The sequence below is a fragment of the Bombus vosnesenskii genome, unplaced genomic scaffold (assembly GCF_011952255.1).
Source record: "Bombus vosnesenskii isolate JDL3184/JDL3185 unplaced genomic scaffold, Bvos_JDL3184-5_v1.1 scf7180000016274, whole genome shotgun sequence".
Taxonomy (NCBI): Eukaryota; Metazoa; Arthropoda; class Insecta; order Hymenoptera; family Apidae; genus Bombus; species Bombus vosnesenskii.
This window is the reverse complement of record NW_022884343.1, coordinates 1999465-2017198: the sequence shown is the minus strand read 5'-3', so window position 1 is coordinate 2017198 and position 17734 is coordinate 1999465. Positions and strand designations below refer to the sequence as shown.

General features: G+C 33.6%; 2 protein-coding genes and 1 long non-coding RNA gene across 7 annotated transcripts; 2 read left to right on the top strand and 1 right to left on the bottom strand.

Annotated features, from left to right (window-relative positions):
- Positions 1–927: 927 nt before the first annotated feature.
- On the bottom strand, positions 928–14773 carry LOC117242539 (serine/threonine-protein kinase OSR1-like). Of its 3 annotated transcripts, none has more exons than XM_033509304.1 (12): positions 14600–14773; positions 14332–14474; positions 10474–10599; positions 6027–6370; positions 4783–4895; positions 4406–4656; positions 3705–3879; positions 3041–3276; positions 2769–2883; positions 2420–2685; positions 1760–1946; positions 928–1683 (listed from the first exon to the last, which is right to left on the bottom strand). In XM_033509304.1, exons 1-12 carry the CDS (start codon positions 14609–14611, stop codon positions 1606–1608), a joined length of 2046 nt encoding a protein of 681 aa, XP_033365195.1. In that variant the 5' UTR covers positions 14612–14773; the 3' UTR covers positions 928–1605. The 3 variants fall into 3 exon arrangements, with proteins under 3 accessions (XP_033365195.1, XP_033365196.1, XP_033365198.1); XM_033509305.1 differs by having other exon boundaries at positions 3714–3879; XM_033509307.1 differs by lacking the exons at positions 10474–10599; positions 14332–14474; positions 14600–14773 and adding an exon at positions 7504–7691.
- LOC117242545 lies at positions 5620–6202 on the top strand. Its single transcript, XR_004495288.1, has 2 exons — positions 5620–5929; positions 5986–6202. It is a non-coding gene; the product is annotated as an uncharacterized LOC117242545 (long non-coding RNA).
- Positions 8879–17733, top strand: LOC117242543. 3 transcript variants are annotated; one of them, XM_033509318.1, is made up of 4 exons: positions 8879–9238; positions 16494–16718; positions 16791–16940; positions 17344–17733. In XM_033509318.1, exons 1-4 carry the CDS (start codon positions 9212–9214, stop codon positions 17509–17511), a joined length of 570 nt encoding a protein of 189 aa, XP_033365209.1. In that variant the 5' UTR covers positions 8879–9211; the 3' UTR covers positions 17512–17733. The 3 variants fall into 3 exon arrangements, with proteins under 3 accessions (XP_033365209.1, XP_033365210.1, XP_033365208.1); XM_033509319.1 differs by lacking the exon at positions 8879–9238 and adding an exon at positions 14818–14937; XM_033509317.1 differs by lacking the exon at positions 8879–9238 and adding an exon at positions 15548–16053.
- Position 17734: the final 1 nt, after the last annotated feature.

The following is a 17734-nucleotide window of genomic DNA, read 5'->3' as shown; positions in this document are numbered from 1 at the left end:
AATCATAATTTTCCATTTCTCAACCGTTTGTTTCTAATGAAGCTACAAAATAATAAATCCACTATTCGTTAATTCTATTTAATTAAGTACAAAACACGTTTCTTTAGTACTTTCGCGTGTTCTACGATCCTGTAACGTGAAGCATAAGGAAATACGCTAAACGACCTTTACATCGTACAGGAGGAAAGACTGACGACTGCTTTTTTCCCGCTTTCTCTTTTTTTCGTTTTTTTCTTCTAATACAAGATATGCATTCGACCATTGCGCATATTTTTCAAGAAAGACTAAAAAGAATATATACATATACATATATATATATATATATATATGTATGTATATGTATATATATATATATATATATTCACGTGATCATAGTGATTTATGTGTATATATCCAATGATATATGATATATATATCATTTGTTTGTCTGGCATTTCAAATAAGTAAGTCAGATGTGTTTTTAAGCACCTTTCGACAGTTCGCCACTCGTTTACTTAGTTATTTGAAATTCTGTCATGCCCGCTTATGCGAGCCGGATAAACCTAAACTCCTCGAGGAATTCATCGACTATTAATATTTACACAGGAATTAATGCAATAATATGAGTGATATAGGTTGAATATATGAGACTACAGCCATTAATGATTAGAGCAAGTGAAAACTTAAGCCAGTACTATATTGTTTTCTCCTCTATCTTCGCAGGTTCAGAACCGAACAGTTGGCAGAATTGGATCAATACTTTTTCACCACAGAAGCTCATCGCGAACTACCCTTGATTATTTTCTGTCAGCTTCTTTTTTCCTATTAATATCAGCATTCATAATCTATTCTCTATTTTCATAAGACTGATAGTTCTGCATGTAGCTTTGAATGTGCATCCAAGCAGTCCATCAACAAATGAATTCTATTCATTGTCCTGTATTTTTCTGAACCATGTATGTAAGAAGTACAGACCGCGAATGCCTTATTGAGAAAATGGGGTTCATTGAGAAAGAGATGGAAATTAATAACGAGGTCTCTCTTTCCTTTTTTATCTGCTAGAAATAAATATCTGCTAGAAAGGGAAAGGATGACCGCGTTAATCCTCAATTGGTATTATTCGATTGTAGTTGACCTACAAAACTTTAGGATTAGTTACTTAATTTCAGAATATTCCACGCTAATTTTTATGGTATATTTTACGTCATAAAGACCATCAATAACATATATCGTGCAAAGTATAAAATACACAAATCTAAATTAAATACTTTAAAACTAAATATAATCAGACTTAAAATTAACCTTTGTTTCCTATAATCCAACAATATCAACTGAGGGCTAGGCATTTCTTTTCCAATACGGGTCACGCTCTTCATTTGGCACTCGTAGTTTGTATTTCATATGTTTATGGTTAGAACTAAGGAAGTGAAAGTAGCAAAAGCCGTGAGAAAGCAAAAAACGAATGGTAGAATTATTTTTGGTAGAATTGAGTTTAAGAATTGGTAAATCTTTTTTCTCAAATTCTCAGATATCGAGAGAATCCATCAGCTTTTGATACTTTCCATTCTCTGAACTGACGTTTAAGAATGGTATCCTGAGAGATTTCGAGAACTTTCGTGTGTTGCTTTAATCGGTGATGGAGATCTGAGCAAATCCTATTAATGCCTTGTCGTCCGGCACTTCGTTCGCTGCATGACCAGAATTCTGAAACAATGTCATTTACATTGAACTATCGTTTGATCTTCCTAGCCTCAAAATGTTGCTATGGAAGAAGGTTTACCAGTGAAAACGTTACAGTCCGCAACTGGCCAGCACTGTCTATGAGTTTTTGCAAGTTTGCAGCAATCACAACGATATCCTTGCCGTCAACCAACCCTGCACCAACTAGCTCCGCCGCGATTCCTTCGGCGGAATCTACTCCAACAGCGAATTCGAATCTGATGTCGTTAAGCTCTCGTTTCTGGTTTCTAAACAGGAAACGATTTTCTATTCAATAGGAAATCACAATTTAGGCACTATCTTCATTAAAATGTTTTTTATTATGAGAAAAAGATTAAGTTAGCAATAGCTGTGAAAGATTAGGAATTGGGTAGGAACGTACTCGGATTTGTCTTCAAGGGTGAAATGGGTTTCAGGACGTCTGTAATAAAAATATAATAACGTCAAATAAGTGAAAAAGAAAATAGAAATTTATAGGAGAGAAAATGTTTTAATTCTGAAATGAATATTTTGTGACCACATGAGACAAATATGATACATTCATTTCAATTTTGATGTGGAATTGGTTGAATATCTTGAATTTTTAAATTGCTTTATTATAAAAGGCGAGAAATGTGAGTTAACATATTCTTTATCAGCGGCCTTGAAATTTGAAATTTGAAAAGGTTGCGAATATAGTATTGAAATTAAAAAATGGTAAAATATAATTAAAAAGATATACCGTAATCTTAGCACCAAGTTTATGGGAACATTCGGCTCGGTGGCTTGCACAACAATGTGACTTCGTGCTGACTTCACTTGTCCATAAAACTCTTCTTCTGGTTCCTCTTCGGTACTAGATGCATTTTCGATCGTGTTAACCGGCAGAGCTTCTTTTCCCTCATCGCCACTAGACGCGCTACTGTCTTCTTCTTCCGAAGACCAAACCCATTCTCCTGTAACTGTTCTGTGTAGACGACCCGATGTGCCGGGTTGTCTCTTTGAAGCCTGGAATAAATACAAAAATAATAAAGTATAAATATAAATTATAAACTATTGGTTTATAAAAATTTAATAAGGAAAAGATATACCTTTTGTACTCGAGTTTCGAGACTAGGACCACAAGCTACCAAAGTCTGCTGCAAATACTTTTTATCCTTTGCTTTTTTGAAGAATGGATGTTTCAGCAGTTCTGTTGCTGTTGGTCTGTAAAATTATTCTCCTTTAATATTTATTGTATAATTTTTCAGTTTCTTTAATCCACGAAGAACCAACATTTCATTTGCAATTTTGTTTCAGTCAATTTATTACTATTGTTTGGCCCTTAATAGATTAATAGAACAATTTTTCCAGTAAAATTAACCTCTTTGTTGGGTCTTTTTGCAAGCAATCGACAATCATTTTCCGGAATGTTTTTCCATAGGCTTTGTATTGGTCTTTATCGTCGGCGGCAGTATCTAAAGTTGGTGGGTCATTTTGCAGAGTTAACATCAGCACCTTCATTGGAGGATACTTATGGTATGGAGCTGTACCACTGGCCATTTCGATGGCAGTGATGCCAAGCGACCAAATATCTGCTTTGAAATCATAGCCATGGTCCTGCAAGGATATTTGCATATCATAATTGATTTTACAATGTACGCATTAAATCGGAATGCCAATAGCGGGATCCAATCATGCTGCTCCAAACAGTTACATGCCTTTTATATTAGTAATATTAAAGAAAAGATTTTGTAGTTAATAATAAATAATCTGATGGACAAATAAAATAATTGTTACACAATTTACATGCTCAAGAGGACATACAAAAATTAAAAAACCCAAAGATTGAATTTAGAATTTTTTAAGTAAGGTAGAGTAGTCTTGTGAGAATTGGATATGTGTTATGAAAAAGGAACTAGCTATTAGGTTAGTACTAGATATTAATCTCTATGAAATAAAGATATGCAATTTCAAGAAGCCTACTAAACAGAAAATATAAATATGGACACCAAAAACGCAGGCTAAGAAGATGTAATGTTACTTTCCTCTCTCACCTGCTCCATGACCTCGGGTGCCATCCAGCAGGGCGTGCCCACAAACGTGTGTCTGACTTTTTGCCTGCTTAGATCTCGACCAGTCGCTAACCAGGCACTGACACCGAAGTCGGCTATCTGCACGGTGCCATCTTCTCCTAGTAGGATATTACCGGCTTTTATGTCCCTAATATTATTCTGTTATTAAAATTTGTCTATATATTATCAGAGAATCAAATACATTCAGTTTGCACTTCATTAGAAATTATTATTTCTATAACTGATCTCCAAAATTTTTTAATTACTTCAAAAACTAAAGAAGTCCAATACAAAATTTTTTACAAATAAAAACATGTTAACCCTCCATCTGCAACCTGAGTCATTTGTGAATTATTTTTATTAGAAAATTTTTTAAATATATGACGTAAAAACTGATTGTATAGTGTAGTAGAGACATCAATAAGTATTCCAGAATTTCTTCATACTCTGGAAGCCTAGAAAAGTAACAAAATTAGGATATAAACTTGCTTGGATATAAACAACCCAGTATATCCATGGAGAGTTAATATCAATGCACTAAAAAACTGAATAATATTAGAGAACAGTAAGAATTTAAGGAAAATAAGAATATCCAAGATACTTTGCAACTTAAACGTTGCGAATTACTTTTCCTTACACAATTTCATAAATCTAAAAGGAAATTAATAATATACCTGTGGATTTGCCCATTACTATGGAAGTATTCAAGGCCTTTGAGTACTTCTCGTAAGACTGTTGCTATTGTAGCTTCATCAAACACTCCATGTTTACAGTTTGTAGTTCTGGTTTTGTGTTTGATGATGTCCAATAGGGATCCACCTTCTAGCAACCTGAGTACGAGCCAAAGCTCCTCTTTCACGACGAATGACGTGTAATATGTGACCACATTCTCGTGATTGCACGAGGACATTGCCTGTATTTCTTTCTGTTAACAAACAGAGATTTTAAATAATTTAATATTTTGAGTAGTTATGTTTTTTTCCATAGTTCAATGTATATTATCAAATAATTTTTCTAATTTTTCCTCAATAATATGTAATGGAGAAATTACCAGAAGTTCGTCCATGCTTGTGTTCCATTTTTCCAAATTTATTCTCTTGATCGCGCATTTTTCCTGTCGAGGAATGCAAAATGCTGCGTGTACTACGGCGGTTGCACCAACACCTGAAATAAAACGAATTATTATAATACACAATTTTAAATGAAGAATATAAAAATTTTCAGCAATAAAATATTGTATAGGTTGAATCGAGTGTTTGAACAGTCGATGACGTAATTATACGTCATCATACGTCGTGTCGCTATCATGACGTAGCATTCTGTAGTATACTGACGTAGGATATGTACGTACTTTTCAAATTACATCTCTTTACCCCGTTTTTAAGTTTTTAATTTTTTAAGGAAAAAATGTATTATTTAATTAACAGGTTTATAAATGTAAAAAGACTTTTTTATACGGAAATTTGTCTATCAATTAATTGAATCAATTTAATAACAACATTAAATTAAAATTAATATTTAATATTTATACTTCAAAAGTTATTGTATGTATAAAAGCTGTATTAAAACCTTAAAGTAATAATCATTTTAAAAATTTATTGAAATAAAAGATGTTCTTAAAAACCTAATATAAATAGCAGAATAAATATCTCAAAACTCTATTTTTAATACTGCAACAAATTATTATACAAGAGTTACATTAAAATTTTAAGGTAGTTAATCATTTGAAACACACATTAGAAGCAAAATGTTAAAATAATTAATTATTTTAAAAATATATTCGCGGTAATGATATCTTTAAAAAAGCTAGTAATAATTCTATCTACGACAATTTATAAATATATCTGGAGAGCTTTTGCGAGTATTCTACGTATATATATTACGTTAAAAATTACTGGATCCGTTTCTCAAGCAAGTTAACTAGGTTAGGACGTATCGGGCACCGGTATACGTGCCTTGGTTGAGAGCGAGCGAGACAGTAGACTTTAAACATAGGTGTGAGAGAGATAGCCGCGTAAACGCAGACGGGGACAATGCGTCAATTTAAACCTCATTATTGACGATCGTAAAATCATCAATGTTTCAACATATTCAATTTCAAAACGTCGCGTTTTTAAGTAATGTTTCACTTAATGAGCCAAATAACTTTCTGTGTGCATAATGTCAAGAAGCAGAAGTAGCTATTCATTCGGGACCCGGTAGAGTATCATGATGTCGATCCGTATTCTGAAAAATCTCATAAATGCTTTTGTAGTTGTAGTGGATGAGGGAAATAGCGAGGTAACGATTACTCACCAATAACCTCTTTGAGCTCATAGTCGTCCTTGGTGTTCGGCCAGCCCTGCACGACCGTGGTAGAGCTCGAGGACGCCATTTTGTTCGCCAGCGTCGTGCCAAGACGTGCGTGCTTGCTGGTGCCTCGGGTGCCCCGCGCGAGAAGTAACACGCCGCTCTTTAAACGTGCGCTACCGCTGTTAGGTGCTTTCGGCTCACGTGGATCTCGCGGTTCCGCGCCTGCGCGTTGATGATTTTTCGCCGCAGGTGCGCCCGCGTTGTTTTTCGGCGGTGTCGACGCGCCGAACGACTTTTGCCGGAAAATACCCGGGGAACACGACGGCAAAACGTCTGGCGAGATTTTCCTAAAATTTAATGAAATATTTCATGTTTCATATTGAAGGATCTGTTTTTATAACTTTACTGCGATCTTTGGGTTATTGTTTATCCATTGGTGTTTTTTTATGGCTAAGAACTTCTGAATAATCATACAAATCCAAAGAATTTATTTAACCCTAATGTGATCTTTGGGTTATTTTCGATTCATTCGGAAATCACCCAAGAAATGGTGAAATCATATTCATGAAATATTAAAAATTGTAATATCTACATTTTATTATAATATTTATTTTAAATATAATATTTATTTCTAGGAAACTAGCAGAATAGAAAATTCAAGAGCCACAACAGAGTTAAGAATCTGCTAGCTGTAAACATTTTTTAAAAATCTTGTATATTTAATTTAAAATAGAATTACAAATATTTGATCGAGAAGATATGTTGGAGTTTGTTTAAAGGTTTGTTTCGGTAAACAATGCACGAATTAGGGACAGACTGTATTAAGGAGGCAATGACAATGTGTTTATTAAGTCTCAATTACATGTAATGTTGTCAAAATAAATGCGTCGACAAAGCGTCGACGCAACCTACGCAGGCCCCAATCTGATTCATTAAGTCGATTGGTCTTTCTTAGAGAAACCAACTACACGAGCAATAAATTCTAATTCAGAACAATTTGCTGATCCTAAAAGAATTTTCTTTCTGTTTTCAGTACTTTCGCTATTGTCATTATCATTATTTAAAGAAACTCATTAAAAATCCATTCTAAGGAATAGAAAATAATTATTCACTTAATCTTATTTCACATACATACCATAGCTAGTGTATTGATACATTATATGATACTCTATAGAAAGTGTACCAAAAACACTGCAATACTCCAACATCATCTCTTTAAAGTTCACATTGTGTGTCAACCAGAAAATGAAAAATTTTATTAAATCACAAGGAAATTTAAATGTAATTTAGCCCCATTTCTGTTAAAATGATTATATTACGTCGGTGGAACCGCATTAACGAATAGATTCTAATTCAGAACAATTTACTCTAGAATAACTTTTTTCCCAGTACTTTCCCCATTGCCATTTCCATTATTTAAACAAATTCATTAAAAATCCACTCTATGGAACACAAAATAACTTTTACTTCACTTACATACCATAGCGAATGTATTATACACTGTAGAATATGTATTAGAAACACTACAATACTCCAACGTCTCCTCTTTAAAGCACACATTGTATATTAACCAAAAATTGGAGGAAAATTTAAATGTCACTTTAGCCCCATTCCTATCGAAATGATTCTATTGCGTGGATGGAACTGCATTAAAAAAATTATCGAAATAAAATTAAGCTGTATGACCTTTTTCTAACCCTGTTGCGACATGCCCTGTCCTCTTTAGAATGCACGATGTATATCAACCAAAATATGGAGGGAAATTTAAATGTCACTTTGGCCCCATTCTTATTTAGACGATTTCATTACGTGGGTGGAACTACATTAAAGAAATTATCGAAATAAAGTCAAAGCTGTGTGACCTTCCTAAAGTTGACTTTTGTGATATTTTCCTGTTGTGATATTTCTATCGGGGGTTTACTCACGTAAGTGTCGAATAGCCGAGGATTAAAGTTTATCCGACATAAGCACTGCAGTCTGGTGCGCGGAATCCGTCACTACTGTCGAACAACAGTTGAAAAGATTTTTTCGGCGAGAGAGAACGAGAGTCGCGTGATACGTGACCGCGATATTAAGGTTAATCCTGGCCCGTCTGTCCAAGTCCCACCATAAACTCGGCACGCTCGTCGCGATTAGTAATTGAAGTGCTTTCATCATTGTTCGCGCGTATATCGAGAAGCAAGTTAAATAGAGAAAGAGGAAAGGAGAAAAGACAGAGAGAATCAAAGAAATGAGCGGGAAAGAGAAACAGGGATGCCAATCGCGGCACAGTCGAAGAAAACAAAGATGGAAAATGAAAGAATAGGTTAATACGTTGATTGTCGCACGAATTTCCTATATCTTGACCTAGGAGCCACAACAGATCGAAATATACTATGGCATAATATTTAATTTTTGTAAAATTAAATTGTTAATTATTGTATTTGTACACATTTTTTCTAACAATATTATTTACAGACTGCGGATTTTTATTGCGAATTCGTATTTTTGTAAATTTAATTAAACAAATGAAATCTAAGTAGAAATTTATTTCATCCATTGAATATTATAACAAATTTTTTATATAAAAGGATAAAAAATTCGCAACCTAGTTACTTTAATCATTCACGTTATTAACAGTTTGTTAGTTTATGAAATTTATCTTATTTTAATTGCTCTAAGAAATTTGGTAATGTAGGTGACTCATGACCAGCGTGGTAGTCAACGTGTTAAGAAGAAAATAGACGGAAAATTGTAAAATTTGAAAGTTTAGGAAAGGACAGGAAATCAAAGAATAGAATTGGTGTGTTTTTATGGGAAAAAAAGGATAAAAGAAAGTGTATAAAGGATAAAGAACATGACAATATGAAAATGAAAGGACAAAGAAAATGACAATATCGAATGTATCTTTCGAGTTATCGATATCAATATCAGGACGTGTCAATCGACACGATTAAAAAATTCAATTAAATGGTAGGCGATCAAATAGCTACGTGGAGATATTAGATTTCAGTATTTGCAAAAAGATCTATTGTCGATGTTCTTTACTTTTGAAATGACAAATGACCTAATGCGATCAAATCCTGTGGGTGATATAAAAGAGCTTGATAAAAGTTGAGAGAGCAGTGATCTGGCTCACGGCTTCTAATACAGGTGGCTTTTTGGACAGCACTATCGTTGAAGCTAGACAAATTGAAGATTTTACCATTATGCATCGATTAGGTTATATTACCATGGTAAGTATTCACAAAATATACTAGGAATTTTATAAAAAATTTTAACTTGAAAGTTTCAATCTTCAAAGTTTGTGCTCACAAAATTACGAATTTATAAATTGTATAATTTCAAACCTAGAAACTTGCATTCCAAAGTTGCAAACGTGAAGATGTCACATTTATAAACCTTTATTAAAAAATTCCAAACCTCAAAATTTAAATACCAAAATTTAAATACCCAAGTTTCAGATTAAAATATTTCGAATTTTTATATTTGAATCCCAAATTTTGATTGTTCATAATCTAAACACCAAAGTTTCATATTTAGAAGTATAATTTTAAATTTGAAAATTTGTGTTTAAAGTCTTATGGAATGGAAGTTATAGCGAGGAATAACAATGTATATTGCAAAATGTTTGCACTTTTGCGTACATAATCGTATCCTATATATATAACATGCTGGCAGCTTTAAACACTTTAATTATCATGGATGTACTACTACGTCATTAAGAAAACTTGCGTTGTTTGCCATCGAACCATTAGTACGTCTCCGTGTGTTCACCATGCCCATTCGTAATAATTCATTTAGAAAGACATTAAACGCACTCGTTAATTTGTAACGTAAATTGCGATTAAATTTAGCGTTTCCAAGTTTAAATTTATCGTCGCACATATAATTTTAACAAGCATGCAGACGATTCAAGAAATTAACTGAAAACAAATCAAATCGGCACTTTAACTAGACATATGGTAATCGCCTTTGAGATTAGTTCATAAAAATTTATCGATTTTACAATTATAATAACTATGGTTACAATTTCAAATACCTTTCAATAGACAATGACAAACAATAATTCGAATATTTAACATTTCAATAATTTATATTAATAATTGTTTTTAAGATTGATTCGTAAAAATTTTATCCGCTTTATAATTCAACAATTGTGAATAGAATTTCAGGTACGTCTGTGCTTTTTAGAAACGAACAACAGTTTGAATGTATCTCAAATTTCAATAAGTTCTGTTGACATTAGAAATCCCTAGACAACTCTCCAGTAAGCAAAACCGGTCACGTGACCACACGCGCAACAATCCATCATTATTAAATAACCGAATAACCGTCAATGCTTTTGAATTCGATGCAACGCAATTTAAAACGAACCTTCTAAAACCACAATTGAAACGAATTGCTACGTGGGGAGGGTCGATGAAATTCCGAATTACACGAGCAAAATGAGAACAATGCTGGTACTCACCTATTTCTCCCGAGTACTAATGTCGTCAAGAACCTGTTGTCTTGAAACTTCAATCCTTCTTCTGTAGACATAGGCGCCGCGGCGCCAAGCGTGCCGGTCTTACGTTGCCTCATGCTGCCCGTAATTCTGCGAACAAACGAACGTCTAAGTTACACCGGTTGCATACTGCAGAGGTGCCTCGCGCTTGTGCTGAATACATTTGTTAATTAATAATTACACTGCTTAAATTTGTTAATCAATACTTACGCTGCTCTCTCTAATGAATATACTACGGGTTTTTATACAAATTCATATTGTTGAGAATATAATTAAAAAGGTAGAATTTTAATAGGAAATTATTTTACTCGCCAAGCATTATAGAGAGCAATACACTTTGGATATTTCATATTATTTTTTTACATTATGTGTATTTTGTGAAACATCGCAAATTTCATGCAAATGCATAAATATTCAAAATCTGCTAATTAGATATTTTTATTGTAATATTCTCTGAACTTTCTCCCATTTGATTGAATATTGTTGAACTTTGTTTGGAGTTTATATTGTTGAATGTACAATTTTTAGTTTTTCATCTTTCAATATTGTTGTAATGGAATAGGAACTACAGAATGCTTTTTCTGTCCTGGCAACATATTATTTGCATTCGTCCAGAACGCTGACTGAGGTCCCCGTGCTGTCAGCGTGTGGAATATTTCTAAATTGGCGGTCAGTCGATTGTCACCTAAATACCTAAATGGAATAATTGGAGCTGGATTGGCCTTACCGGCTATTTTTAGCCAGCATCAAGGGGTAGCCTCTATCTGGCTACCTAAAAATAATCTCACAGCGAATGGACCTTTGGTTGTTTTCAGTCTGTGGCCCTAAGAAATATTTTAGATATCCTAACATATGATAATAATTCAACATTTTCATCGATTTAAAATGAAACAGAAGAATAAAGTAGGTAAAGTTAGGGTCAAGGTATTCAAAGATACAGAACATTATAACGAGTAAAATTTCATGGTTTTGAAGAATAATTCTCATTTTTCGAATAGCTATTTTATTTAGAATTTTCGTACACGTCATTCGCGATTTGCTAATAGGATTAAATTCGTCCTCGCGAAAATGTCTTGACAGCATGATCTAATTGTCTCTTTAAACACAAGATACTCGTGTGCATTCCTTCTTAATATAGTTATACACAAGCTCTCTGTCTTGAGTAAAAAATATTCCCCAGCAGATTTCCCCTAGCAACGGAAAGTTTTATCTTAAGAAAAAGTTGTCACCAAAGTGTTAACTGGACTCGTTACATTCTTCAGATGTTCGATTACATCCAAAGTATTTAAAAAGGGCAAACAGTTACAGAAAAAAGGAAACGCCATATGGAATTAGTATTAGCAGAAATTATCTTCAGCAAATTGAGTAATTGTATTTATCGACTGTTGATAAAAGAGTCAAAAGAATTGCAAAGAACTTTTTGCAAATTTGAACAATAAAACTAAGTAATTCTAATAAGTATCAATTAAAAACAGATGAATATGTAAAAGAGACAGAATGAAGAAATAAAAATTTGTGAGGATCATGCGAGATGAATGTAGGTAGAGCGACACGTCGACTATAGACTTAAATTAAAGTCTCTGTTCTGCTCAGGAAATGAAACTTTTAACCCAAATAAGATGCTCGTGCATAAGCTGCGACAAGCTTTGAAATAGCTCTATAACGGAGAAAGGGAAAAATTTCTTTACAAATATTTATAAAGATAATTATACTATTTCCAAATATGATAACTAAACAATTTCAGTTTCACTAAAATTAAGTTCTAATCTTTTGTTAAAGAATGTAAAGCGAGAAATTTACATTTTTATTGGCTAAGTCACAGTGGCTAACTAACCGAAAGGAAATGTATAGACTCCAGTCTTACAAAGTGGAAAACAGAATGATTAGAACACTTGCTGCCTTATGACTGGCAACATGGAGCGAATAACGTATTGAAACAACAGTAAACACATCACGTAGTATTTTAATGGGATTCTTGCCACATGGTTACCACTTATGACAAAGAATTTAATTGATTTCCTAAATTAACGAGTCTAATAGCCTCTTCTCTGCTAATCGTTCCCGTTTACAAGCCGCGTCCCGTCCACAATTTCGTGTTCTGAATTGCGTGCTAGCCGGCTATCTTCTCCACTTCCTAACAAATGAAATTACACAGTTTCTCAATTGAAAAATAGTCCATATTATTCTCTAATTAATATGCCATAGCAGAATTTATATAATTATATATTTTTTATTTTTTTATTTGAACAAAGTTTACAAGTTGATCACTTTGACTATTATTCTTTGTTTAATATATTATAGAAGAATTTTTATAATTGTAGTAATTCTTTTTATTATTTTGGTGAATAATTTTTGATGAAATTTATAAGTTAATGACCTTGACTATTGTCTTCTATCGTGATAGTATTTTTATTTGATTTTATGTCTTTTAATTGATAGCACATTCAACTCTGATAGTTGAACGTAATGGTATAAAGGCTATTAATAAATTTAAATGAGGCTAATACGTTTTGCAAAGTCCCAGTAAACGAGTGTGTCGACTGTCCACGAGAAATTCCCGGCAAAAACTGTTCGAAATAGGTCAACACTTGCTGATCCTTGTCAATATTATCAAAGAGAGCACATGTTTGTGTTTAATTTTTTCTTTGACAGCAGTTACGTGAACACTTATTCTACTATACTTTATTTCATAATTGATGGTACACAGACATGTCTTTTTCAGTATATAGATAGTCACTTTGTGCAGGCACATTAATTCTTCAAACAACTAAAAAAAAAAAAAAAAGGATAATATAGATTTAGAGAAGGAAAAATGAAGAAGAATTTGAAGCAAAATGCTACCATAATAATCTTATGTCTATCTTAATTTCTTAGATACCACGTGAATTTATTGAAACGACTTTGCATTGAGACCAAGTCAAGTGGCGTACACGTTTCAACAAACAATCTGATGATTTTAGATTAGATGACCCCTGCCATTATTCAGTTCCTGATTTTTTTCTACTCGTTTAATTTTTTAATTACGGGCGAACACCATAAATCATAATAAATCATAATTTTTGACGATGTTCAAGATGTTTTTCTGAAGAAAAGAAGAAGGAGAATTTCGAGTGACCAACTGCTTAAGTTCTGTCTAACGGTATTCGTCAATGGAACCTTTGCTCAGGAGGTCGAGGGTCAATTGGTTATTAACTCAGACAGCAGTAACGGCTATTAAACCGTTTCACTGTCATAAAAATTGCCGTAAAAAAGCGAGGAAATCACGTTCTTGCACTAGTCATCCGAAAATCAGGATACTAAAAATGCGACAATCAAAACTGTAGTAGATCATTATCCATTCCTCCTTAAGAGGGTCAAGCATTCCTCAGTGTAGAATTCTATGAATTCTGACGTAATTCCACTTTGGTCTACTTATCCTGAAAATTTTACTAGAAAGAGAATTAACACTCAAATCATCAATGATCAAAGTATAAAACATATACCAATGAAGGAATAAAACCTACATGCCTATTATCTATGAACCTTACAAAGGAGAAGAAAATCTCTCTAAAAAATTGGTCTGCGACCAATAATTCATCCATCCTTTAACTACTTTCAACCACAAACAGTAACAGTTTCTTAGAAATTCTAAGCAAACGGTCCCAATAATGCCAGTGTTCCCATTTGCAACCAATAATACTGCCTTGAAGCATGAACTGCCATTGCATTCCATTTCCACCCAGTTTATCTTCATCGTTGGACAACAAACAAGCATCAAAGCATATAGGGAACAGAAAGCACAACAGCTTATCTGAAGTTATCTCTTATCTGCTTATATCTCACCTGTCGGACGTTGACTTCACAGATCCATTCGCGTACAGGTCGGCTGCCATATCAATCGTGCTGGTCCACTCACATCTCCTTCCACTTGGACACGTGTTTGTTCCAGAAGAAGATATCGGTCCGACCGATTTCACCGGCTGTCTCTAGACAGCCAGAAAAAAAAGAAAAAAGAAACAGTTCACTAACAATGGCCAACCTTGACCGAGTTCGTTCTCACTGGACCAGTGAGCCGGTCCCAAAGCACGATCACGTTTTTGGACACCCTTACGGGAATCGTCATGTCGATTTCTTCAATGATTATAATGATGCAAATGCTCCTTTCACTGTCTACGGTATTGAGATAAGTTGGAAGAAGCACACGTTGGAAGGACGCAATTCGCTGGATACCGGAACGTGGAGTAGCAAAAACGTCACTGCTGGCAGAGTTGCAGTCGGATCGTCCTGAGTTTGTCGTCGACTGAACTATGTCAGACGGGGGCACTGTCAATTGGATAACTACCTACTACACAGCGACGTGCCACCGCGTGGAGAATACGCTTGATAGCGGTCCGAGCTGACGACCTCCCCTCCTGAAAGTGTTAATTCACTTTTAATTTTGCCCATTTGGTGAACAATGCTTTAGTTTTAGTTATTAGACACTTTGAGGTGTAATAATTGTTACTGACTTAGGGTTTAAGATGTATTATTGGGAGAAGAAAGTTTTAAGGCACCTTTAGAGAAGAGTTTCTATTTTTTGGATTTCTAATCATTAGACTATGAATATTTGTGCATTTATGGGGGATTTAAAAGTAGAAGTGATGATTTCCAAAAATTCCATGATTTCACTTTCCTAATTACATCCATAGGAATAAAAATATTAATCCAAAGGAACCTACAGTAGAGGAATAATTTATAAACAGAAATATTAAATTAAAGTGTCCATTCTCAAATTACAGTTATCTCTGGAAAAGGTTTATAGCAGTTTTAATGACTTAGAGTATTTTTTTAATTTTTTGATCAATAACTCTAGTTAAAGAGAAAATTAGCTTGAAATTTAAAAATTATGAAATTTGTTGTTTAGTATTAGCTAGTATAGTTGAATGTTTTATTGTTTCCAAATTACTCCTCTGTTTTTGCTAGGTGAGTACTATTCCACAGTCAATTTAAAGGCAGAGTCACAGAGATCGGCACGGGGAAGACCAATTTATATCATACGACGCGAAGCACATCAGCTCAATCACGATCGACCTTGCTGACCGGTTCATAATCTGTTTTTCGCGGGACTAACATCATCTTCAAAGATTCGTCAACACACTACTCTGATTTCTGACATCACTAACCAATTGATCACGAGACTAGCTCGATTAATCCTCTGTTAAATTTCAATTAATGATCTTCATTGAACTAGTTTAATATATCTTCACCACGCTGCTGCTGCCGTAAATACTTTAATATAATTCCAGTCAATATATTGAAAAATTAATTTTATATATTCTTTTGTATGTTCTCTTTTTATAGACGTTTATTGAAATGATAAAGACGATGATATCATGAGTTTTTAATGATATTTCGTGACATCATGTTGCGTCATCGTTAAAATTTAAGCATTGACGGAGGTCTCAGTCAACGTTAGAGACCCATCAAACTTGATAAAGCATAAATCGTATGCAGAGGGTTCTACCAAGTGGGAATGGAAGTGGAGTGAATCAGTCGTTTAATAATGTAGTAACTGACAAAATGCCAGTACGATTGTCGATTATTGATGTTTCACGTTTTTCGCAGCTTTGATCCTCTAGACTTGATCTTTCAATATTTCTCCTTACTATAATAGCCAAAATCTTTATTCTGTTAATACAGTATAACTACATTTGTAGCTAATCCAATTCTCATTATGCAATTCGTAATTTCTTGAATTGCATTCTCTATAATGTATCTTATATATATATATATATATATATATAAGCTGTACTGTATTAGTGTTATATATACTAGGATTATATGTATACATACATATATACATATATATATATATATATATATATATATATATATCTTTTTTACTGGATAATTCATATTTAAAATAAGGAAATTCATTTCTTAATCAGAGTAAAAAATACAATGGAAATTTGACAATTCATAAAAAAAGTGAGTTCTATTTTATAATTCCTAAATTTTTTTTATAGTTTGCAGCTGTAGGAGTGTTAGGGATGGATTCTTACGATCTCTACAAGAAGTGCAACAGAAGTTTTCAGGAATTAAAGAAACTGGATGTCACACAGTATCATGATCCTAGATATCATCCTCCCCTGGGGCGGGACCTCTTCTATCTACCTGAAGAAGAATATATCAAAAAGCTTGAGAACGGGCAGCAACGACCCCTTAATAGGGACAATAGAAATTCATTGCCTGTCAGTCATACTGTACTCAACAAAGAGAAATAAATGGAAAGCGAAGTCTAACATTTTGTACTTTGTCTATAGGACTATCATAGTCTATGTGAAACTGTAACGGAAACAGTGCGGCTAGATGATTCTGAATACGAGTACCAACCGCCTCTTTATCACGAAGTTTACTGTAAAAGTCACAATTTGCTAGATAGCTTGCAACGCGCCACAAATCCATCGAAGCAGGTAGATTGAAAAATAAAAAAGAAATTCGATAGTTTTAGCAAAATTACCTCAAATTTAGAGTATATGTAAACTTCCATTGAATAAAGTACTGTAGTTAGTAATTTAGGTGTTCCTTGAGTAGAGAAAGTCTGGAATCTGAAAGAAATGATTGTTTTATTCTCATAGTTGTAATACCTGAGTGAAATTGTGAGTGTACAATAGTTTCTCTATTTGAAGTTAATTTAGCATTTTAGAATATATTAGGTTTCTATGATGGCAATTGTCAACAAATTAATATTTATATATTGCGAATGCAATAACATAAAATATTAACCTTTGCCAATGACCAGCCTTGGAAGATCTCTGTAGAAGTTGAAGATCTCTTGTTTCTGTTCTTGTATTAAGTGAAGTATATTTATTTCAGAAATGCGTGCATAATGGCTTTCATTGCGTGCAAAGAAGTAAAAGCTTGTTATTGGTAAGGCGGCGATGGGAGAACGAATGTTGGGAACCTTTCGTCAAGCAGATTGCCAGTGGTTGTGATTGCATGTGGCCAAAATCTGTCCTAGGAGATATAACTAATCATTACTAGTCTGCAATAGTCTATGTGTAGTCCATAGGTGAAGCAGGAAGGTTAACGATCAAGGAATGGAAAGATAAATTCATTTGGCATCACATTTCAATCCATTGATCACTTTGCAGTGGTGCAGAAGATAGAATCATTATGTATATTATGAATTATATCTAAATTTGTGATCTATATTATTTGTTAGTTAAAGTTGTTTATTTCATTGTTTTCTTTTTATGTAGCTATA

Excerpts from the sequence above, each read along its gene's own strand:
- LOC117242539 (XM_033509304.1), bottom strand. Across the intron at positions 3,880-4,405 it reads AGTAATGGGCAAATCCACAG|GGACATAAAAGCCGGTAATA; the intron begins GTATATTATTAA and ends GAATAATATTAG. Across the intron at positions 2,884-3,040 it reads CAAAAAGACCCAACAAAGAG|ACCAACAGCAACAGAACTGC; the intron begins GTTAATTTTACT and ends ATAATTTTACAG.
- LOC117242543 (XM_033509317.1), top strand. The coding sequence starts at position 15,976 with ATGCAGAGGGTTCTACCAAGTGGGAATGGAAGTGGAGTGAATCAGTCG. Across the intron at positions 16,054-16,493 it reads TAGTAACTGACAAAATGCCA|TTTGCAGCTGTAGGAGTGTT; the intron begins GTACGATTGTCG and ends TTTTTTTTATAG. Across the intron at positions 16,941-17,343 it reads CCACAAATCCATCGAAGCAG|AAATGCGTGCATAATGGCTT; the intron begins GTAGATTGAAAA and ends TATTTATTTCAG.